The sequence below is a fragment of the Euphorbia lathyris genome, chromosome 1 (genome assembly GCF_963576675.1).
Source record: "Euphorbia lathyris chromosome 1, ddEupLath1.1, whole genome shotgun sequence".
In the NCBI taxonomy this organism is placed as follows: domain Eukaryota; kingdom Viridiplantae; phylum Streptophyta; class Magnoliopsida; order Malpighiales; family Euphorbiaceae; genus Euphorbia; species Euphorbia lathyris.
This window is the reverse complement of record NC_088910.1, coordinates 34,209,958-34,235,490: the sequence shown is the minus strand read 5'-3', so window position 1 is coordinate 34,235,490 and position 25,533 is coordinate 34,209,958. Positions and strand designations below refer to the sequence as shown.

General features: G+C 33.9%; 1 protein-coding gene across 2 annotated transcripts; it reads right to left on the bottom strand.

The window, feature by feature from the left end:
* Positions 1–240: 240 nt before the first annotated feature.
* LOC136227551 (uncharacterized) lies at positions 241–20,281 on the bottom strand. Of its 2 annotated transcripts, none has more exons than XM_066016259.1 (6): positions 20,073–20,281; positions 19,744–19,999; positions 19,629–19,665; positions 19,447–19,552; positions 5,883–5,993; positions 241–431 (listed from the first exon to the last, which is right to left on the bottom strand). In XM_066016259.1, exons 1-6 carry the CDS (start codon positions 20,184–20,186, stop codon positions 417–419), a joined length of 639 nt encoding a protein of 212 aa, XP_065872331.1. In that variant the 5' UTR covers positions 20,187–20,281; the 3' UTR covers positions 241–416. The 2 variants fall into 2 exon arrangements, with proteins under 2 accessions (XP_065872331.1, XP_065872323.1); XM_066016251.1 differs by lacking the exon at positions 241–431 and adding an exon at positions 5,511–5,765 and having other exon boundaries at positions 20,073–20,279.
* Between the last annotated feature and the right edge of the window lie 5,252 nt (positions 20,282–25,533).

The following is a 25,533-nucleotide window of genomic DNA, read 5'->3' as shown; positions in this document are numbered from 1 at the left end:
CTCAATGCTGCAAAAGATCTTCCTTTGTTCTCGGGTCGCAATGCAGATTCTATCCGCCACTGAAGGTTTGAGCCACAAATCGGTCCAGAAATTAAGATTGGATTGCATGCCTATCCACCATCATCTCTCAGAGTGAATAGATAGAAAAGTTATTGTAACCCCCTCACTAGGATCACATGATATCTCACACAACATCAATTACAGACATGCTTTCAAGTCTCAATCATATAAACTTCAATCTCATATAAACTTTAAATATTATACATAAGAGAAAGCGTTTACAATTTACAATACATGTTTAAGTCATTATCCTACATAGAGGATTTACAAAACAAAAGTACATCAAAATACTCCAAAATGCCTAGGCAAGAATGGACTAACACTGCCGGTGCGACCTTAAACAAGAAGAACTCCGCCTAACCTGTAAAAATCTGTTGGGAATGGATGAGTTGCATACTCAATAAACATATTACACATATATGTATACAAAAGTAATGGAAAGAACATAGATCAAAATATATCATTACTAAGTTAAAATTTTCAATGGAAAGATATTCACTTATTTCACTTATTATAGTAATACTTATTTCAGTAAATAAGGGCCCTGCTATACTTAGATAATATACATAAAATGGTCCTTGGGCCCAATCTGTATCCCGACTCACTAAATTTGGAATACAATCATATGTGCTACGGAGGAGTTAAACTCACCTCACGTACTCGTATATCTCAACACATGTGCTTCCAGCTCACAATATTCAGATAGCACTCTCAACTAGGACCATTTCACATATCCATCTAAGAAAGATCATATTCATTTATTATCCAACTATTATCCAGTTCAAGTATGTGCACAAGACTCAATATGCCACATTTGTACTCATAACACTGCAACGTACTCAATCATATCACTTTTATATCTATCACAACGTATCACAAACACTCAAACATTATTCACATCAGATTCAACCACATCTCACACTCAACAAGTCACAATTCACAATACATTCATACACATATATAAGCAATATGCTTACTGTCGCACTCGGTTTGATCTATTCTACACGACCGAGTGTGCGTTCAATTGCACCTTGTCCTCCTAATGTCACATAATATTTATACAACTAGTCTTAATATAAACTTAATGAAAATGTAAACTAATACATGCTATATGATATTTACAAGACACTAACTCCACAAAGTTCATGCAATCTGATTCTTTTTGTCTTAGATCCTCATATGACCTACTTGCACACATTTTGCCATAACTCTCTCTCTCTCTCTATATGAATCCAAATGTCTTGTTTCTTGAACCTAATAAAACTAGACATATATGGATATAACATATTAAAAATTCACATTAATATGGCATGCAAAATGCTTTTGTCCTGTTTCCAGTCAAAAAACAGACTACCCAGCTTTGCATCTACCATAATTCACTCAACCTAGCTCACAATAAACACAATTTCTTTCCAAATCCTTTTACATACATATCCTTCAAGTAGTTAGGAACACTTTTGTACAAATAAACTTTCCCAGTTCGGACTCTAAAGTCCTCAAAATGCTACATCAACATGGCTGCCTCACATGACATTCAATTTCGAGGCAGTCATGTTCCATCTAGGTTTTCTTCATCTATATATTGAATTAAAGTCCCATATTTTACAAAGAGTTTCTTAACATATATATGAAAATAGTTGATTCTTTATGTCTTTTCAAATTCGAACAATATCAAGATGAAAAACATGTTCCAAGATGACTTAAAGCAGTACCTATATTTCTGTTTAGGGCACTTGATACATATCTTTCATTTAGACAGCCTAAAACCAATTTAAACAACACCAAAACTCAACAAACTCAATCATAACTCATCCACAACAAACCCTATCATCATACTTAGGTATTTCAGAATCTCAAACTCATAAAAAATATGCTAAAACTGTATACTAACTTTCAATTTGTGTCTATCACCTAGTATGCTTCCTAACTTGACTTGTTTGGCTTGAAAATGGAATAAATTGGAAAAGTTTTCTTTGGAGGATGTTAGGGTATGAAAAAGGAAGGTTTGTTGAAGCTATGGTCGAAATTGTGGCTGAAAATAATAAGAATTGAGTTGTGTACATCCTTTTAAAGTGAAGAGGTATAATTTGTGTTACTATTGGGTGACACATCATGCTTAGTGAGGTGCTTGCTCACAAACCTCAAATTCAGCCCTCCAAAAGTCTAATTTAATCAATTAAGGTCATGTTTGTTCACTCATTTAAGTCCTAACTCAATTAGCCAATCGTTACATCTTAACGACACACTAATCGCCTCATAATCGTACGGTAATCGCATTATGCATACGAAACTTCCAATGACAATGAGATGAATCTAAAATGTATGTATTCAATCATGAAAACAAATATGAATGTGGGAAGACTCATATGTTAGAGTCTTAGGGATGTTACAGTTATCCTGCAAGAGGACCAAACAGAGGATGGACAGATGCATTGCCTTGGCAACCTAGAAACCGAGAGGAAGCAAGATCACAATAATTTTATAAAAACAGCTTGACCCTGAAGCAGCTCCCAGCTTAATTTCCCGAGTAATGCTCGATTGAAAAGACCGAAATCTTTGATGCCTAGTAATAAAATGAAAGTATAACTCGATTTTACAAGGACTACCTTCAAATAACAATTCTTATAAAATTCTTGATTATTTAGACAATCTTTTAATTGAGTTTGATTGATTTTAGACTAAAAAGAATAATAAAATAAAATTACCAATTTAAGTTTCCTTTTCACCAATGAGAATGAGAAATAGGGCATGTTTCATTTGGCAAACTAGCATAAAATTATAAACTTAACATAACTTTCGGTTATATTCATTAGAGTGTTTTTTTCTTTAGAAGTTAATAACTAGATTAGGACTTATGACTTTATTTTCTTACTTAAAACTTTTACATGTTAGGTTTCTAAGTTAATTAAATTTGAAAAACATTAATCTCTATGAAAACTTGGTAGAACCACCACACCGCACTAGTCGGATTATGATCCAGGTTTAGTTAAAATAACTATCGACACGTAGTAGATGATTAGTCTTATAAGGGACTAATCATGTTTTACTAAATCTCTTGTTTATGAATATAACACATATACGTTAATTTTATAATCTCATGTTCAATAAACAAATATCACCTTAGCCCTGACTAAGATGTTTTCAATTCATAATTGAATAAAACACAACTTATAAAGACAAAAATGGAGTTCATAATGATAAAAAAAAGAGCACGGTTTAGAGAAAATCTTATTGACGTTTGATGAAATGAATTTTTTTAAAAACTTAGTTTTATTGTATGAACTAAGGAACGAACTTGAAATACAAATACAAATCACAACAACAACATAACTAACTTCATATTCTCAATGGGTGGAATTCGAGGATGGACACAAGTTTTGTATTAAATATTTTGATACAGTGATCTATGTTTTAACAAATTGTGATAATTTTGAGAAATAATATTAGAGCACAAGTTTAGAATATTTTTATTGTAAGTTTTTGGTAAACGTAACATTTCAAGTATTTAATTGTGATTTAAGTGATAAATGGGTTATTTTTAAGAGTGTTGATTTGATATGCTGTATTTTGTAAACGAATTATAAATATATAGTTATTTTGAGTATAATTAATTTATGTAGTTGATAATCATTTACTGAGATTTTTGTCTCATGTTTTTAAATGTTTTAATGCTTTAGACGAGAAAGAGCAAGGTGTAGGAGAAGATACTGGTTGATAAACAAGGTTGAAGTATCAAGTTATCAACTTTGTCTTTAGTTAGGATATTTGCATTTCATTTGGAGATTTGTTTGTATTGAGTAATATTTTGGGACTTGAATGTAGTAGAAATATAGATTTATTCTATAATATATGTAAGAGGCATGCTTGAAAAGTATGATATTATTCAATTTGGATAATTTGGAGACTCATAAGTGTTGATTGTGATCTTTCTATTTCACGTCTGATGCTGATTGAGATCGTTTAAGGTCGGGTGTGACAGTCTAGTACCAAAATCTCCTTCTGTTTCGACTACATCCATATGAGCATGAGAGAGTTTTTCTTCTAGTAAGTGATTAAAGGCTTGTAAAGACCCTTTAATTCTAAACTAGTAAAAATTCTCATTTTTTTTTTCTATGTGGGATGTGAAAGCTTAATTTTCTTATATCATCTTTAAAACCATTTCAAGTAGTTCACTTTAGGCATTAATTTCTCATTCATCAATTGTCCATTTTGAGTTTATAATATACCATTAAAAAATCTCATGGCATAGAATACGTTGACGTATTTGAAGTTATTCTAAATTCCATTTATCCATTATATATTTAAGTCTCAAGTTGACAAAAAATAACAAACCAAAATTTGTTTATAATTTGTTTTGGATCTATAATTTAGAAAAATAATTTTAAATTAATTATATGTATGTTTGACTCTTTCATGGAAAATGCGAGTGTGCCAGAGAATTATAGTGTTCTCGAACTATGAAATTAAATTGAGTGCGTTTTTTTAACTTCTAAGTAATAAACGATTGTAAGAAATAAAAAGATTTAAAATTCCAAAGAATTCGATTATCAAAACGATACTGACCTTACAGAAACATTAAGAACAAAACAAATTAAAATTGTACTGGAAGCTTGAGTAAATTTGAACTTTGAAAATTAAAACTAAGAAAATGACTGAAAAATTAAATTGTTGAAGTCTAGGATAATTTATTAGAGTTTTGCTTGAGTATGTGTTGAGTTGTCACTCTTCATCATGATTTCTATCGTTTGTAGATGTTGGGAGTAACTTCATGTTGTTTCCACCAATCCACGGTCTCCATCATATTGAGTAATTATTTCACATTAACTTCCATGATGGATTGATACTGACACTTTCTAACTTTTCTGTATTTTAATTGGCTCATAGAATACACGTTAAAAATATTAAATGACCTCATGATCTCATAGGTTTACATCAAGTATCCCATGATGTTCATTCTAGTAAGTTAGTTTCCCCTAGTTTCCCTCGAGGCTCACTCTAGAAAGTTGGTTTCCCTTGGTTCCTCTTGAGGTTCAATATAGGAAGTTGGTTTCCCCCAGTTCCCCTTGAAGTTCACCATAGGAAGTTGGTTTCCCCTCGGATCCCATATAGGAAGTTGGTTTCCCCTAATTCCCCTTGGGGTTCACTCTTGAAAATTCTAAGTAAATGATGTACGATGAAAACATAAAAAGTTTCTTAAAAGGAAAAGTTTTCTAAAATGAAAAGTTTATCCCATGAAAAGTGTAAACTAGATATGTATTAAGCAAACTTTATTTTTGGTGTAAATAATATATATATATAATATTTATTTATATATTATGTCATCCGGTCCGACCAATCCGATCAAGTGACTTGTGATTTCTCTATAAATCTAATTTGATCTCCGGTCTGATTATGATAATATTAGTTTATCCATGGGCTCAAAACTGTAGTGACACATTTATGGACTCTCATTCTCAAAATCACATAATATTAGTGAAACATATATAGTTTAAATGTTTGAGGGTGCAAGTTATTTGTTTTGCTCTATAAATAACATAAAAATGTATTTAATTTTACATCTTACACAAGACCATATTAAATCAGTTTTCTTGCAATTCAACAATTGGAAGTAATGCCATCTGCCCTCCGTAGATATTTGGGATTTGGGTCTCATCAATATCTTCTAAAAGAGTGGCTTTCAGCTTCTGGTTCTCCACAAATACTATCTATAAAGGTATGCAAAAATTTCATTTATAAAGAAAAAATAAATTTTATTATTTTCATATCCCTAATTCAAGAGGAATAAAATAAAATCAATTTTTCGTATCCGAAACACATATTACCTTCTTCTTGGTATTGTTATCGATGAAAGGGTAAATGATTTTCCACGCTGCCATAAAAATGTATGGTATGTGCACGATCAAACACTTTCCTAATCTCTCCGGATAGTAATCCTGCAAGAGTAAAAATGAAAAGTTGTTTTTCACCGTAAAAAATATAAAACACAAAATTTCTTTTGGAAAAGAAAAAGCATATCCATTTTGGTTGTTTTTTTTTTACAAATCATATTTTAACTTTAATTCTCTACTTTGCCATTGAGTATTGTAAGGATTAAATTTAGTAATAAATAAAATAAGGACTAAATTTAGTAATAAATAAAATAACAGTTTAAATGTTATAAAATAATAATAATACCATTGCTCAACTGAAAAAAAAACAGTTAAGCTAAATATTGCAAAATAATAATATATACTCATTGCAAGAAAAATGTCAGGATCAAATACAATATTTTATGTTTCAAAAAACAAATACAATATTTTATATATTTTATTATTATTATTAGTAAAGTGCAAAAACAATGTTCGTGATTTGACTTATTTGTAAATAGAGTCTATGATTTAAAAATTTGCAAATAAAAGTATGTGATATGCTTTTTTTTATAAAACAGATTATTTGAAATTACATTTAAATTCTGATGACAATCAAGAGGATTTTAATTTTTTTGAAAATACATTTATACATCGATAAAACACAACACAGATCCCAAAATTAAATTGTAACTTTGTAAAATGAACTTTAATATCAAATTTAGTTCATAAACTGACAAATTAATAAAAAAAAACGTAAAATGTCCACCATATGATTTATTGTTTCGATTTAGGGAGTTGTCTTTTTGGGGTTTGTGTTTTATCGATATGTAAGAATAATTTTTTAAAAATAAAAATGCATTTAGTTGTAATCAGAACATAAATGTATAATTGTAATATACCACAGACTTCTATTTACGAACTTTTAAACCACATACCTCTGTTATATTTTTTTCGTACTTTCCCCTATTATTATTATTATTATTATTATTATTATTATTATTATAGAATCACACAACAATACTTATCTATCTATTATGTGTTGAAGGAGACCAAGAGTCAGCAAAAAGATAAAAAAAAAAATGCGCCCTTTACCCTACGGGTAGGGTTTTTTGCTCTACCCTAACTTGGGGTTTACAGTAACCTTCCCTTCCAGCCTCCTTCAACTAGCCGTCTGAGTTTGGTCATCTGCTCCCTTTCCATCACATTTGAAACCCCTCTCCCAATTACACGTTACTCTACAATGGACACCCTCACAAAAGATTGTCTGCAATTAACGCTTGTAGAGGAAGAAGAAGCACTGATAATTGTCCCTGAACAAAGTGTTGGCCCAGGGTATGATCTACGATGGAGTTGTGTGGGATGGTTTATCACTGATAAACCGATCAATATTGAAGGAATGGAAGTCACACTTTCGAAGCTGTGGAAACCTTCGGGTGGTATATCCATTGTTGACCTTGATGATAATAGATTTCCTTTTCAGTTTAACCATGTCTTCGACGTCAATGATGTACTGAATGGGCCCCCTAGTCCTTTTGATAACAAACTACTCGTTATCAAACGAGTGTATGATCAAGAAGCCTTCCACACTACGCCACTTCTAGAGGTCACCTTTTGGGTGTAGTTTCATGACTTGCCAGGGGGCTTCAGGTCAGAAAAGATTGTAGTAACTTATGGTACATAGATTGGAACTGTGCTCTGGGGAATTGTTTATAGGCTACCTTCGAGTGCAAGTTCTTATGTATATTAGCAAAACTCTGAGACGAAGAATGAAGCTAGGCACATCTATCTCCCAATGGGTATGGGTCAACTTTAAATATGAATGCCTACCCCACTTTTGTTTTTTCTGTGGCCTTTTGGGACACAATGAACGTGAATGCTCGGCCTACAGGGCAATAAACGACCCAAATCAACCTACACTATGCGGAGCCTTCCTTAGGGCTGTCCCCCAACGGTTCACACAAAACACTTCGCCATAGCTGAAATCGGCCCCGCTTCTCTTGGGGGACCTAAGCAGTCTAATAGAGAAACAACAAGAGGCGACATCCAGGCAACAGGACGATGAAGAGATGGAGGAAGTTTGACAAAAGGAAGCAACACTACAGAAGGTAGTGGATCCAAAATGCAAGAGAGGTGAAGCTGAAGTAGTACAAGATGAGGTAATGGAGCTTCTATCAAATGAAAAAGAGATATCTCCAGGTTCCACTGAGCGGGCCAACTGGAAGCCATGATCGTCCTAAGTTGGAACTTCCAAGGAGTGGGTAACCTCGAGATAGTTAGAGAGCTGAAGGAGCTCGTGCAGACCCATAAACCTACTATTATTTTTCTCATGGAAACTATGGTGGGTTCTAAAGCTATTGTGAATTTAGTGCAATCCATTGGTTTTAATAGACAATTTACTGTAAGCAGTGTTCATGGAGGAGGTGGGGTGGCACTTCTATGGAAACGGGAGGTATCAGTTAGTTTGTTGAAGTTTGGGAATAACTTTATTGATGTTAAAATATGATCGCCTGCTTCTGATGATTGGCGTTTGATGGGGTTCGATGGTTTCCCAGAGAGGAGTAGACGTGGATTGTCTTGGCAATGTCTGAAAGACTTATATCAAATCTCTAATCTAGCATGGGTCATTCTCGTTGACTTTAATGATATTCTTTTTAATTTTGAAAAGCGGGTGGTAGGAGACAACTGTTAAGCCCAAAATATACCTAAAATATCATTAATATTTACATCAATTTTGCTATGAATTCGTGCTGTTTATACTTGTTTAGAATACTTTTACTCTCGAATATGTTTCTTTCTTGTAAGGTACATAAATATTTAGTAAAATCCAAATAGGAACAAAAAGAGCTCAAAAATAGAAGAAAAACCTTACAAAAGGAGTCAAAAACAACAAAGATCAATTACACCAAAACGAGGACAAAGACGAAGTCAGAAACAGAGAAAAATGCAAATTCTCAGCAGAGAATCCAAAATTCTCGATAGAGAATTTGGGGCTGCGACAGGGAATCTCAAATTCTCGGTCGCGACACGCCCTTTCGTCCGAAGGCTGAAAAATCACTTCCTCATTCTCGGCAGAGAATTTCCATTCTCGGTAAGAGCAGAAATTCTGCCAAGTACAATGAACACATGTTAAAATCCAAGAAACGCGTTCGTTCGGGTGGATAAGAACGTCCTTTCACAATGGATACGATCCTTCACAACGGACACGACACTTCAATCACGACTCTTCAACATCTATAAATAAAGAGTTGATTGAGAGTTGAAAGATGAATGATGAGATAGTTAGATTTTTAGATTAGTGCAAGAGTTATGCAGAAACTCTGACTTAGAAATGAGTCAGAGATTAGATTTCATTTATGTTCAAAGCAATATGCTGTACACACATTGTTTATTCAATAATAACAAGTTTAGTAGCGTTTAGACATTGTTCCAGTTTAGTTTTCATTTTGGTAGTAGACCGACCCAGTCTCTATTACGAAGATTCAACGAGAAGATTGAGTAGAGGATCCGCCCCTGAGCCTGACAAACTCTAACGAAACCCAAGGAAAGGATTGACAACCCGTTCACTTGCAAGTCGTCGAATGTTTCCATGCTCCATGTTCTCTGTAAACTTGTATCAATTTATATTTCATCTAATAAAGTCTGTTCTATTCGATAGATTTTTATGCAGCACTTATGGTAACCAATCCACTAAAGTGACTGCTGGTGTTTTCATTAAAACGTATTTAATCCAAAATCTTTACAAGGAAACTTTGCTGAATACTTAGAAAAATTATTATCTCGAAAGAGTTTTAATTTGATTAAGGGCAACTATCCCGGAAGGGTTTTGTCATGTTCAAAGCCAATTAATTAGAGGTTCCGTCATTTATTTCATCTTTATAATTCGTACAAAGTTTAAAGTTGTTTTCTTTGCTTAATGCAAATAAATACATATGTTTACTTTTCTAAAAAGTACTAAACGTTCCTATCTTGCAAATTCATTCTTAAATCAGAGTATTTTCTAACGTTTTCATAATCTAATCTAATTCTCATTCTAACAAATTCAAAACCAAAACCGATTAAACGATTTTCCATATTATAAACCTAAAAGTAACTTTAACCGATTATAAATAAGTTTTGTTCGAAAAACGTTCCCTGTGGGATCGATATCTTTTATTACTACAAGCGTATACCGTGCACTTGCGGAAATCGCTCAACAAGTTTTTGGCGCCGTTGCCGGGGAACGCCAAAATTTTTGACAAAATTTTAAATTTTTCGTGTTTTATTTCGAACCTTTGTTTATAATATATTTATTTATTTATTTTATAGTTTTATTTTTTTTTTTATTTTGAGGATGGTCACTAGGACTAAATCCTCGTTGTTATTTAACGTTTGCAATTAGATATTTGCAGATAAAAAATTCAAGTTTTTTCAAAGATAACATGGAGATTTGATTATCAGTACATTCGCAAACAGAAGGAAAAGAAATTTTATGAAACAGGATGTCAGGCGTGACAGATGATTTTTCCAGAAAATTTACCTATTCCCAAACACATTTACATCTTTTCTATACACTTAGTCCTTCACCAAAACATCATATCTCTTTGTTAAAAAGATATTAATTCCTACACTAAACCCAAATAATTTCTCTTTTTATCATTTCCTTACAAACACCTACATTTATCTCTCTAAAGAAATAGCTAATCAAAGAAAGATATATCAGAATTAGGATGAAATTACCTTATCCACCAGGAAGGAGTTGTATACTTTTAATATAGTTTTGAAAGTTTCGGTTCATGTGCGTAGTTTTTTGTTCGAGGCCTGAACCAGAAGTTCGAACATTCAACCGAAATCACTAGATCCTTAAATTGAGAAAACGCTAAAAAAAAGAAAGCGTTTAAAAAAAAAAGAAAAAAAATATATATAATTTCAAAGTTTGGGATACAGTTCTACTTTTTGATTCCAAATTGAAATTATTTCCAGGTAAGTTAAAATGAACAAGGCCATATTTAGTTGATAAAAATATTTTGAATATGAATGAGCTCCAATTTAAGCAATTGAATTTGTGAACTAGTTCTTTGAAAATTAATTCGCTTAGTTTTTACGTTTAAATTTTTATTCTTCTTATCCCTTGTTCATAATTTTTATGTTTATTTGTTTTTAGTTTAATTTATTTTTGTTTTATTTCATAAGTTTGATTTGTGTATAAACAACTTTTATCTAATTCTTTAAAGTCATGTTTCTAAATGTTTTGCAAATTTTTTTTTATTTCTGAACTTACTGAGAATGTGAATTCTCAGTTGAGAATCTTATTTTCTCTGCCTTGAAAATTTCTGAACTTACTGAGAATATGAATTCTCAGTAGAGAATTCAGGATTTCCAAGGAAAGGAAGAGAAAAAAAAACTTCTAAACTTACCGAGAATCGAAATTCTCTGTGGAGAATCGAAATTCTCAGTAACTTCAGCAGCAAATTTTCTCTCTAAAAATGACATGCCGCGACCGCGAATCGCCATTCTCGGTCGCGACACGGGTCATTTGTTTTGACTTGTATCCTTCTTTCTTCTTTAAATTCATGAACATTTTCTATACATTTCGAAAAATTAAGCTTCTTCATGTTCAAATGGTGTGAATTTGTACCTTTTCGCCACCAAGAAACACTTTAATTCATCCTAACATCATTATAAACAATTGGAAAAGATCAGATTTTTGTTGCTTACATTTTCTATTCATCTCTATCAGACAAAATCTGATTTCTCCTCAGTTATCACACATTTAAAAAAAAAGACAAAGTTACAGAAACTTTTTCTTCTTTTTTATAACCATGACTTCCAAGCATAAATCTTCCATGAAGATTACTTCTGCACGCAACAAGTGTCATGATTTATCAGAATACTACGGTGCATCGTTTCCCATTCACACACATGATGAAGAACGAAGATATTATAAAACAAGTTTTTGTATATAGTTTGTACATAGGTTTGTTTTTGTGTTTGTTCTTTTTGTAACTTGTATATATGTGTTCTAATTTTAATAAAACTATCAAGTTTGATTCTTTGCTTCTTTTTGCTTAAATATACGTTAACCATACAAGTTATACGAATACATCTGAATCTAAGTTTAAATAAAATAGTTTAACTTTTAACATGAATCTGTAATTATTTTTCATGAATCTGTATTCATTTCAGAAATGGTTCTGAACATCTGACCTTTTCATATATATTACAAACTAATACGGAACAGTATATGTTAATTCATTTTATACGATAATTCTAACTATTGAACAAATTCATGAACATTCATTTTATATGATAATTCTAAGTTTTGTTCTGTATATATGTTTTTCAATTTTGATAACATATCAACTTTGATTCTTTGGTTTTTTTTTTCGTATGTGTTAACTATGCAAATTATTTGAATGAATCTGTATATATGTTCATATGGAACAGTATCACCTTCACCATGAATTTGTCTATAATTTTAAAATGAATCTGTATGTCATTTCATTATTCTGCATAAGTTTCAATGTTTCAGATTTAATATGAATCAGTGATTAATAATTTGATTTGTTTAATTTTTGTTTGTTTTTGTATATAGGTTCGTTTTTAATTTTTCTAGTACATATGTTCTTGTTCATTTATGTACACATGTGTTATGCAATAAAACTTCATTTCATTTCATATATCAAATTTTTCATTCTGATTTATGTCTGTTCAGATTTTACACTGATAGCACCTGAATCTGTATGAATCATTTTAATGCTAATACGTTATTATCATTATTAACTATTGAACGTAATAATAAATTTTCCTTTTCATGCAATCATTGAGTTTAATTTTAATTATGAAATTATGAACTTATATCGTGTTGATTATTGCATATATCAGTATGAACTTATTAAAATAAAACATACAATTTTTCATATGAATCTGTATCCATTAGAATAAGGTTAATGTTTAGGGTTAAATGTTTCTTTATCTGAATGTTTAGTCAATTTGATTAAAGATCATGTTTAAGTTTTAAGCATGAATAAATACCTACATGAACTTACGTTCATTATCTTTTAGATGATTAATTTACCTTATGTGACTTAATGCACATTGATTCTACATTAACTCTAATTAGGAATTTAATGTTTCATTACTAAAAATTTAATAAGGACAAACCCTTGGTTTTCCTTGCATTTAATGTTTTTCAATTAAGTTCTCAAGTGCAGGTACAGTTTATATTATGTCCAGGACACAATTAATCAACAAAATTGCACAAACCAAGTCCAAATGCACAAAATCAGGCACTTTTGACCAATTCTCTACCGAGAATTTTTTAATTCTCGGTAAGTCCAGCGAAAACAGGCCGAATTTCGAGCAATTTGTTCTCTGAAATTCGTGTGCCGCGACCGCGGCTAAGCATTCTCGGTCGCGACCCGCGCCCTGTAGGACGAGTATAGGCACAAATTTATCCAATTTTGCAACCTTTTCCTATTTTTACATTAACTCCTAAACACATAAATCCATACCTATATATACCTATCCCTTACACAAACCTTACATCACCTCCTATTTTTCCAAATAACACAATCCAAACTCTTCCTAGTATAATTAGTTCCACACCATATCACCTTTACTTTTACCAAATTTTTACCTACCCAAAATACATCTTTCCCAAACCCCACCTCCATATCCTAACCCTTTTTTCCACACCATGCCTAAACATAAGAAGGTTACTCATCAGGTTTCCTCTACCTCCATTCAGCCTTATTTCAGATAGGGTTAGGCACGTGGTACAAGTACTATTATAGACATCGTGCATAGTGAAACAGACATTATTGTATTGGTTACTCTTTCCTACTCTAAAAGGAATGAGAGGATTACATTAGGGATTTCGGTTAATTTATGAAGTTGGGGATGACGAGATGAGTACTTAGTTTGGGTATCATACAAAATGATTTATTGTTAAGCCATCAATTTTCCAACCAATCCGGTTTGGACATACTTTGCCTAGTTTGGATGGATTTAATCCTAAGAATGCTTCTAGCACGCTCATTAAAGATCGTTGGTTTTCGTGGTAGATAGCATTGGATTACCTTTTGACAATTGAGTCCATGTTTCCATTCTCCACAAATAAGCGAATTACTATAAGTACTTTGATAACGGATTTTGTTTTGGAATCTACGAGTATTTTGGACTGGTTTTCCATCAGTTACTCCTACTTATTTTCCGATATTGGAAGTCCAAGTTCACATGGTAATGGTATTACAAAGGATGGTAATGAGCAGACAAATTTTGGTGGGCATGAGGATGAAAAGGATGAAGCAGGTGAGGAAGCGGAGCATGTTGAGCCACAAACAAGCACAAGGACATGTTGGTGATGAGCACAGTGTTGATCAAGTTCATTTGCGAACACATTTTGAACCATATAAATGCACCAAACCGTCAAATGAATTTGCGGTTAGATGATATTGTTGAAAACAATCAAGAAATGAGTTCCAGAATTTACGCGGTGGATGCAAATATACATACTTTGAGGTACAAGCACACGTCAACCCGACGCCAGTTGTTCTCATTTTTCCGTCGTCGAGGCGTCGTGGCTACACCATCTCCACCGGGTTCACCTTCACAAGAATAGGTTTTATCTTATCTTTTCTCAACTCATTTATCTTTTATGTTATTTTTGCTAAAGTTTGGTACAATTTCAAATTTCTATTTCTGTTGGATAAAATCCATTTCATATTTCTATATTTCGTACAATTTTTCGTATTTTATCAATTTTTGCACCAATGAGGACATGGTCCAATTTAAGTTTGGGAGGAGATATTGCATATATCATTTTATTTTTAGTACGAATAATTTTTATGCAACAAATAATTTTTATGAAACGAATAAATAATTTTCAAATGCAACGAATAATTTTTATGCAAATGCAACATATATATTGCAACACATTTTATTTTCACACTATTTTTATTAACTTTACATTTTCATATGTTTATAAATTAATCATAAGTTAATATGATTTTTATTTTTAGGTTATCATTATCGTTAGAAATAATATTTCTATACGGGTAATATTTTTCAAATTTTTCACAAATCTCCGACACAATTTTAAGTAAAATTGTCTCGAGTGAATGTATTTAAGTAACAAAAATTCTTTATATTCAATCTCTATTTTATATCATGCAATTCATGATACAATAAATTTTATTTTAAGTTTTCAATTAGGTTTATAGGCATTAAATTGACTAACAATTTTAGCTCGGTTTGATTTCGTCTTACATTAACATCAATTGAAGTTTTTAAGGAAACTTTAGCCATAATACATGTTGAATTTTAAGTCAATATAGGATGAATGTGCTATCTTTCTTTTTCCAAAGTTACAATTACAATTATATTTCATATTAATTAATCAATTAGTTGAATTCTTAACTTTTGGCCACGATTGAGACCAACCTTATCACAATCGAGGTATGAAAGGGAAGAAAATTAAGTACCGTTTACTTTTGGCCACGGTTGCGACCACCCTTATCACAATCGAGGTATGGAAGGAACGTTAAAAAAAATATAATAATAAGCGTGTAAAAGTTTAAAGTAACGATTGCGTCCACCCATGGCATGGTCGGTACCTCTTAAGCAAACACAAAGCAATTAAATACGTATAAAGTTACGATCAAGACCACCCTTATCTCGGGCGTAACTAAGCAAATAAATTACAATAAAGTACTTATTCAAATAATATATCTCATATATTAGTTTAGGTTTGGGAAAGGAAATTTTGTGCTTTGAAATGCCTTGAGACGAAAGACTCAATAACATGTGTGCTTATATCGTCCCGAATGCTTCAATTCAAAATTGGAAATACAAGACGAATGATATATCGTATATTATATAAAGTTAGTTTGATATTTTGCGTATAAATTTGCCATGCGAAGTTAGTCTTTTCGGCTTAACTAATTTAAAAGGTAATGCCAAGATATATGATTTATTTTCATAAAGAGATTAGTTAGAGAATAAATTCAGTGAAATTTTGCTCGGGACTAGCAAAAGATTAAGTGTGGAGATTTGTTAAGCCCAAAATATATCTAAAATATCATTAATATTTACATCAGTTTTGCTATGAATTCGTGCTGTTTATACTTGTTTAGAATACTTTTACTCTCGAATATGTTTCTTTCTTGTAAGGTACATAAATATTTGGTAAAATCCAAACAGGAACAAAAAGAGCTCAAAAACAGAAGAAAAACCTTACAAAAGGAGTCAAAAACAACAAAGATCAATTACACCAAAACGAGGACAAAGACGAAATCAGAAACAGAGAAAAATGCAAATTCTAAGCAGAGAATCCAAAATTCTCGGTAGAGAATTTGGGGCCGCGACAGGGAATCTCAAATTCTCGGTCGCGACACGCCCTTTCTTCTGAAAGCTGAAAAATCACTTCCTCATTCTCGGCAGAGAATTTCCATTCTCGGTAAGAGCAGAAATTCTGCCAAGTACAATGAACACATGTTAAAATCCAAGAAACGCGTTCGTTCGGGTGGATAAGAACGTCCTTTCACAACGGATACGATCCTTCACAACGGACACGACACTTCAATCACGACTCTTCAACATCTATAAATAAAGAGTTGATTGAGAGTTGAAAGATGAATGATGAGATAGTTAGATTTTTAGATTAGTGCAAGAGTTATGCAGAAACTCTGACTCAGAAATGAGTCAGAGATTAGATTTCATTTCTGTTCAAAGCAATATGCTGTACACACATTGTTTATTCAATAATAACAAGTTTAGTAGCGTTTAGACATTGTTCCAGTTTAGTTTTCATTTTGGTAGTAGACCGACCCAGTCTCTATTACGAAGATTCAACGAGAAGATTGAGTAGAGGATCCGCCCCTGAGCCTGACAAACTCTAACGAAACCCAAGGAAAGGATTGACAACCCGTTCACTTGCAAGTCGTCGAATGTTTCCATGCTCCATGTTCTCTGTAAACTTGTATCAATTTATATTTCATCTAATAAAGTCCGTTCTATTCGATAGATTTTTATGCAGCACTTATGGTAACCAATCCACTAAAGTGACTGCTGGTGTTTTCATTAAAACGTATTTAATCCAAAATCTTTACAAGGAAACTTTGCTGAACACTTAGGCAAATTATTATCTCGAAAGAGTTTTAATTTGATTAAAGGCAACTATCCCGGAAGGGTTTTGTCATGTTCAAAGCCAATTAATTAGAGGTTCCGTCATTTATTTCATCTTTATAATTCGTACAAAGTTTAAAGTTGTTTTCTTTGCTTAATGCAAATAAATACATATGTTTACTTTTCTAAAAAGTACTAAACGTTCCTATCTTGCAAATTCATTCTTAAATCAGAGTATTTTCTAACGTTTTCATAATCTAATCTAATTCTCATTCTAACAAATTCAAAACCAAAACCGATTAAACGATTTTCCATATTATAAACCTAAAAGTAACTTTAACCGATTATAAATAAGTTTTGTTCGAAAAATGTTCCCTGTGGGATCGATATCTTTTATTACTACAAGCGTATACCGTGCACTTGCGGAAATCGCTCAACAACAACCGAATCCGTTACTAATCGGCTTTAATGAGGCACTAAATTATTATGCACTTATTGAAATTCAGATGAGTGGTTACTCGTTTACTTGGTACAGACACAGACAAGGTCAGCCGCTCCTAGAAGAGAAACTTGACAGAGGTTTGGCTAATCAATTGTGGCATGGCAGATTTCCGATGGCTGTCATTTTAAATGTTATGACAACTCGGTCGGATGACTCAGCCTTGGTTCTAAAGATGAATAACATTAGGACCACAACCGTACCAAAATTCTGCTATGAGAACGCTTGGGAAAGGATGAGAGTTGCCGACGAATAATCAGTGAGGAATGGAATGGCTCCAGGGGTCTACAGTTCACAGATAGACTATAAAATGGTTCGGGGGACAGGCAAAATAACTTCTAGGGACAACAATACAGGCTTCGGTTCAGGGGACAAGCAAAATGGTTACAAAATCAATTGGAGACATTAAGGGGACCAGTAGACGGTGAAGAATTTCGACAGACTAGTATTGAGCTTTAAAGAGTTAGATATGAGCATAAGCTCTATTGGAAGCAACAGGCAAAAACAATGTGGCTTCGGGAGGGAGATTGGAACTCAAGATTCTTCCACTCTTCACTCCAGGGACGGTGGCGAAAAAATGATTTTAGTAGACTCGTGGACAGTACTGAGATTAGCGGCTCTTGGCAAAAGGGTCTGGCTTCGACAATACAAGGGCATTTTCAGGCTATATTGTGTGCGTAGGACCATCTAAGGCTTGAGGCAGTTGAGTTGATTCAAGGAAGGATTTTAGTTAGGCAAGCGCATCAACTGTTACGAGAATATACATCAGAGGAGATTAAGCATGCGGTCTTTGATATGCATCCCGATAAGTCCCCGGGCCCGGATGGCCTTAACCCAGGATTGTTCTAACAACATTGGCACACGCTTGGGGAGGATATTTCAACCTTTTGTACATCATGTCTCAACTCACGTAATATTCCAGAACAGCTAAATAAAACAAATCTGATTCTTATTCCGAAAAAAGTTGCTTCGATGGGAATTTCAGACCTTCGCCCTATTGCCCTTTGCAACGTTCTGATGAAGATCATGACCAAAGAAATTGCCAATCGACTGAAGTTTATACTTGACTGCCTCTTAGGTCACGGATAGTGATCCTTTTTCCTTGTCGCCAAAACTTCGTCATGTGACGTTTCATCATCAGGAATTTGATCACGTGATCCATGAGAAACTGCCCGACGAGATAAAAATCATTAAGGGCACCGTTAACGCATTTTGCCCCTTCTACATAACCCACTCTTCCTCCTCATCACAACTTAAAGCCAATTTCTAACTTTCCTCCACATAACAAACCCTTGACGACACAGACTTCTCATTTAACGAGAAAAAGCAACCCTCTCAATGGATTCGTGAGAACTATCAAATCCATTGCTTAACTAGTATTATCTTTCATGTTTACCTTGTTTAACTTAGACTATCTCTAATGTTGGCGTAAATTTAAGTAAGTTACATAATTAAGTAACTAAGTCTTTCTCTCTCATCTTCATAAAGTATTTTCTGTCTTATTGGAACTTTTTACATGCACGGAGGAGCTTGATTGGCTGCGTCTGGCGTGTGTAATACATGCCCCAGAAGTAGCAAGTGAAGCTGCTTCCCCACGCGTAGAAAATTGTCTTTTTTTTTTATAGTAAAAGTGGGACAAAATTACGGTTTCGGACTTGAAAAATTACAACTTCAATACCTATATATTGTTAATTAATATATTTTTTTGACCCCAAATGTTTTAAAAATTTTATCTCTTCTAGTGGGATGTTGTTACACTTTGTTACTTACTCTACATAAGTCATTAGCAACCATTGTGGATTAGCAACCATTGTGGATGCTATTGTGAGTTAATTCAATTTTCATTAATATTTATTGACTCCTTCACGCGTTTCCATTATTTGCATATCACTATCCAAACCATGTCAATTTTTAATGCCACAAAGTAATGCATACCTGCAGAATGGATAGAGCAGAAACAAATGCCCGAATATCACAATTTGCATAACCCCAACCTTGAAGGTCTGCTATTACTGTAAATTTCTCCTGTCCTGCTGGCATCCTGCACCAATCACACCCCCCTTATATTTTTCAGCCCACTCTCCCTTAAATTAATAAATTAAGAAAAAACAAGTTACCTTGCTGCTATTGTATCCAAAACACAGACAACATAACCTGTATATAGATACATAAAAACCGTGAATCAATTATAAAAGCTCTTTTTAACAGGAAGAGGGTTATTAGGATGCATACGCTTGAATTCATCTAGATTTTTGTTCTGAAAATGTCTTGCTCCAAAAAGAAGTGCAATAGGACGTCCACTTTTATCAGATCCCTGGAGAAACATCTTATTCTGAGCTATTTCATTTCGGAGTTCAGATGGAGAAATAGAGCCATTTGGAACAAATCCCTTCCTCCATTTTAGGTACTTTAGGAGCATTGTGGATGCCTTTTCTACATCTAAATCTCTTGCTCGCAGAAATCTTCTTAGTGTCCCCTCATCTACTTCCTGCTTAATTTCATTTCATGTCATTTTAAGGAGAAATTTTACAGTTCAAGATAAGGAAAAAAGGGATTAATACCTTAGAAGGAGAGGGTTGTTGTCTTTCAAGAGAGGCTTTGAGTAAAGCTAGTTTTTTCTGATCAATTTCTTGATTATCTTGTTTCATGGCTTCTTCCGGAGTTGAACTCATCATTTAATTGTGCCTGAAATGTTGCACCGCTAGCTTGAATCTCAACTTTGGTTAGATTTATATGTAAATATCAGCATATACAGAAACTGACAAAGTAAGTAAGTCTACTCTATTCTATCTAATTCATTAATTGCATCAAAGAAATCAGGCCACCGGCATCGTCACCATCACACTAATGGTTAATGGTATGGATCTCAACACAATTAATGGACACCACTCCACAGTACAGTGTCAAAAAAAATTAATAAAATATATTTTTGTGTTTAACAGTAGAAACTAAACTTAAACTTAACTATCAATTTAAAGGTTTTTAACCAGTTGAGATATAGTGTCTTTTTTACAGTATGATCCAATTAGTAATATGTTTTATTTAGGAAAATTTGTAAAAATCGTATTCCTGGTTTAAAAGTTTGCAAATAAGGGTTTTGTATTTTATGCTCAGTCATTCCGTCCAAAAATATTATGATGACTATTTATTTCAAATGGAGGGATGTAGAGCAATTAAAAAGACTGATTTGCAAAATACTGAAAATACAAGATCTGATTTTGTAAATTAACTAAAACCATAACTATTGTTTGATTGAAAAATTGACCCACATATCATTTAAGTGCAAATTTCACAAAATATAAATGTTTGTAAACTTGTAAACCGTGGATTGTCTTTATAAATATGTCAAAACATAAGTTTTATTTTTTTTAGTTTTAAGATAGATCATGCGAAATTGTGCTCGGTTTATATACCCTTCAATAAAGTGGGGCTTTAAATTCTCAACCAGAAACAAGTCACATTAAGTTTGTAGTTTTCCCTTTTATTTACTTAGGTAGACCATATGAAAATTGTGCTCAATTTGTATACCCCTCCGGAAAAGCTGGGCTTTAAATTCTCAACCAGAAACAAGTCACATTAAGTTTGTAAGACTTGGACATTTGTCTTGAACAGGTTTTATTCAGACATTTCAGATGAATGAGTGGAAATATTTAAATTCTATAGTTTTTCAAAAAAATAAATATTTAATTCACATGTATATTATATTTGTTTCCGAAGCATCATTTATATCATTCTCTGAAGTATCTACAAGAAAACAGACAGTTAAAAGGTCAGAGTCCAACGAACCCGCTCTAATTTCTAAAATAAGCAAATGTTTGAAGGGTTAGTGATGCTAACGTAGTTTGTTATACTGTCTATTATAATGTTTTTGTTGAATCCTTCTTTTTCTAGGAATCTATTCTTTAATAAGAATCATTCTCCAATCAGGAAAGTCTTCCATTAGTAGTCTTTTACTAGGAGACGTCTTCCATTAGTTGGTAGGAGGGCTTTCCTAGTAGAAAATGGTTTCTAGAAGTCAGATGAATCTGAAAGTTCGTGATGTTTGATAGCGTGCGCGCCTAGGTAGAGTTTTCTTACGAAGATTAAATGTGCATTGCGGTGAATGTGCTATTATCTATGGATGTGATCTTTTAAATGTTCTTAACTCTACTAGATGCTACGGCTACTTAGGGGCATGTGTACCCCGTCGTATCAAGTAATAATCCGGTTAAGACCGGGTATCGAATCCACGGGATTTATAATTACAAGTATTAGACGACTCGGTTTCATATGTTATTTAAGCGGCAATTACTTTGGGGTGAAGCAAGATACAACTACACACTATCCTAACTATTGGCGACTCAGATTTGTGTAGCTAAAACCCTATGAAGTGGGATGAGTATCGATAAGTTATAACCACGATAAATAATGACTCTAAATGTAAACGGATAGTAAATTACTCTTGCAAAGACGACTAAGTATAGTAAAACCGACCCGTGAAGCACTTAGACTACGTAATTCCTAGTCAAGGCGTGTCTAATGCGGGAGAATTAGAAACTAGGGCCCGTAAGTTCCGTGGTTTGTCAATTCCTACGGTTTCCGGTTTGTCACTTCCGGTAGGGCAACACCTATATAACTCTCTAAAGATAACCCGAATGGCGTCGGAAATCGCGTTCTCCTACACAATAGTCAATTATCAATATCAAAACAAGTAGTAAATACTAACACGTGAAGGGAAATAGAGATTATAAATCATGAAATTATAAATATGAAATGTATATAAATGGGATACAACCAAGCCTAGTACATAGGAAGAGTACAAGCTAATTAGCACGCAAAAGGGGAGAATCCGCCCTTGAAACTAGCTAACCGGACTCAAAGCCGTCTCCTAGGTCGTGGAGGTGGAACTCTCGAGCTTGGTGACGAATGGTGGAGCGGAACTTCGATGGAATGCCGGAACAACCGAACAAGCTCTCGAGGTGGAGAGTTTAGCTACAAAAACTGAATCTATACTACCACAAACAAAACAAGTATAGTTTGCTCTCTAGTGTGTAAATTATTTCTTGGTGTCAAATGAAGTTCAAGAGCTTCTTATTTATAGGCATCAAGCAATGGCAAGTTTGTAATTTCACAAAGCACAAGTATGGAGCAACATTATTTGGTGCAGAAATCCCATGATACGCCCCGCGTAAATTGGTCTACGCCCCGCGTAAATGCCCATTCCGTCAGAAATCTCCTGCATGTGGACCAATTCGTTGTCTTGTTGTCTCAAGCACGCCCTGCGTAAAGGATTGTACGCCCCGCATGTTTGAGTCTCTGAAGTTTTATAGCTTGAATTGGTGCTTTTACGTCGTGCGTAGCTGAAGTACGTCCGCGTAAAACAGTCTCTGATCTTTTTACGTTGAAGAACTGCCTTTTACGCCCCGTGTATATGGTGATACGCCCCGCGTATGGAGAGTTGACTCTGGGAGACAATGCAGTCTGACTTTCAGGATTAGGCCAATTATTGCCGACATGTGTCATACGCCCCGCGTAGAGTGGCATACGCCCCGCGTATGCTGAGTCAGTTCCACATGGCTTCTGCAGATAAGGCAATCATTACTGACACCATGTTTCACGCCCCGCGTAGAGGATTATACGCCCCGCGTATGGAGTGGATTTTTGCTCCTTTCTCGTACCTGAAACACAAAACTTGAGAGCCGAGTTAGCTTGACGTTTTTATTTTCTAAACTAATCAAAAACGAGGAAAATAAACTGAAAGTACGAGATTTATTTTTATTTCTTTATTTTATCAAAAACACTTTATTTTTATAATTAAACTTATTTATTTTATCCAAAATCAACCCGTAAATCACGCTAAAAGATAGGGGTAAAATACCCCTATCAATGTTCCACGTAGTCATTAGATTCGAAGGTTCATCGCTCCACGTGTCAACGTTTTATTTCCTATGGTATCATATGTTTTCCCTTTTTTATGATAAAAATTGAACTCTTTAAGGTTCAATTTGTTTGAAAAGAGTAGAGTTTGGTGCAGATTTGTCTTTACTTTGCAAATTTCACCTTCAGCTTTTCATCGCGCATGTGAATTTTCTGTTACATGTGAAGTAGTTGTTTCTTGGAACTTGGAACATTTCTGTTCTGCACGACTGTCCATGTAGCTTGTCAGTCATCTCTCCCTCTCTCCCTTCTGATTGGTGTGATGACTATTCATCAGTGCGAACATTAAATGGATTTCTCAAACCGTTTTCCACCATTTGCTTTTCTTCTCCATTCATATAAAGGCTCCTGAGTTTGTTCTTTACTATTTCTTCTCACTTTTAGTCTGTCATAATTCCTTGTTTTCTCTACTTTGCGTCTTCTTCCTCAGGTAGTTCATCTTTACCAGTAAGTTATGTTTGTCCCTTTTTCTCCTATTTATTTTCTGTTCTATCATGGATGGAAATAAACCTAGTATCATTGATGAGACTTCTAATCAAGAGGCTAAGAAACATATAGTCCATAAAAATAAAAATTATGAACAACCTTCAACACTAGATGAAGTTTCTTTAGTAGAGGTGATCTCACAATATCATGAGTTTGAACATCTAGGAGCTGTTGTTCCCGCCTCAGAGCAAGTGATAATCCAAGCAACTGAAGGTCATTTAGGGTTTTACCGCTTGTTTCTGTAAAATGGGGTCATACCCCATTTTTCATATGGTATCATAAATGTTATAAACAAGTTTAGCATTTGTCTGACGCAACTGTCTCCAAATTTATGGATGGATGGATGGACCTTCTTGGTTTGATCAAGGTTTGTGAAGATCTTAACATAGAGATGGTTGGGTCTCTCTTTCGTCGCATATGGACTCCATCTTTGAGAGTGGGGTTGGATCTCGAAACTTCCTTTTAACCAAAAATCTTTTGTTAAAAATATGACTTCCAGCAACAAAGACTTCAAGCCCCAATATTCTATGTTTTGGCCCTAAAGACGAAGGTAAAAAGTCTATGAGTGGGGCTTTATATCCCGATGGATTTCCTTTTCGAACGTTGTGGAACGATGACCCAGTAAACAAAGGCGAAATGACCTCTTCTGGAATTTTTGACGAAGGACGAGAAGATCGTACATGATTTTCTGGTGCAACTTGTCCTTCACTAAAGAGACTTTACTAGATCATATCAACCCTAATATCCCCTTTCTTCTCCGATACCCAAAGGGTCACCTGAATATGAAGTTTTGTTGAAAGGTAATTTCTTATGTTTTTACCAATGTTGTCAAAATCGGATCGGACATCAAACTCGATTTATAGAAGGGTCACAGGTTATTTAGTCAGACTGGATGGCTCGGATTAGTCAAACTGGATGACATAGTAAATAATGATACAGATCGGTTTCGTGACGTGTTAGTTTTAATCGTAAACTAACAAAGATGTTCTTCTCTATCTAAACTAGAAGGAGTGAATCCCAATTTTATGGACTAAATCCATAGGAATAATAAAATCCCCATTGTTGAAGGTAGAACCTTAACAAAGCTTCACAAAGAAGTTTATAATTTGATTGATAAAAAGTTAAAACATTACAAAGAGAAAGAGATGAATTTATATCATCTCAAAAACCCTAATTGCCAAATTACATAAAGGGCAAATTACATAGCTAATTAAAACATAAAGATAAGGGGTAAATGGGTGAAATATAAAGGGGTGGCATGGATGGTAAATAGGGAGTGGCATGGTTGTAATAAGGGAGTGGCAAAGGTGTAAATAAGGAGTGACAGGATTGTAAATAAGGAGGAAGCTGGAGTAAGGAGCAAGTTCCTTAAGCTGAAGGCACGCGGGGCGTGGGTTGGCTGTTGAGCTCTTCTCCGGATCAGTACCCATTCTACGCGGAGCGTGCCCAAATCTACGTGGAGCGTAGGCTTTTAAACTGAAGGCACGCGGGGCGTGCCTTGGCTGCTGGACTCTTCTCTGGATCATTTCTTCTTACACGCGGAGCGTGTTTTAACTCTACACGGAGCGTGCCCGATCCAAGCCCTACGTAGATGACCTCCTGGACTTCCCTTTGGATCAA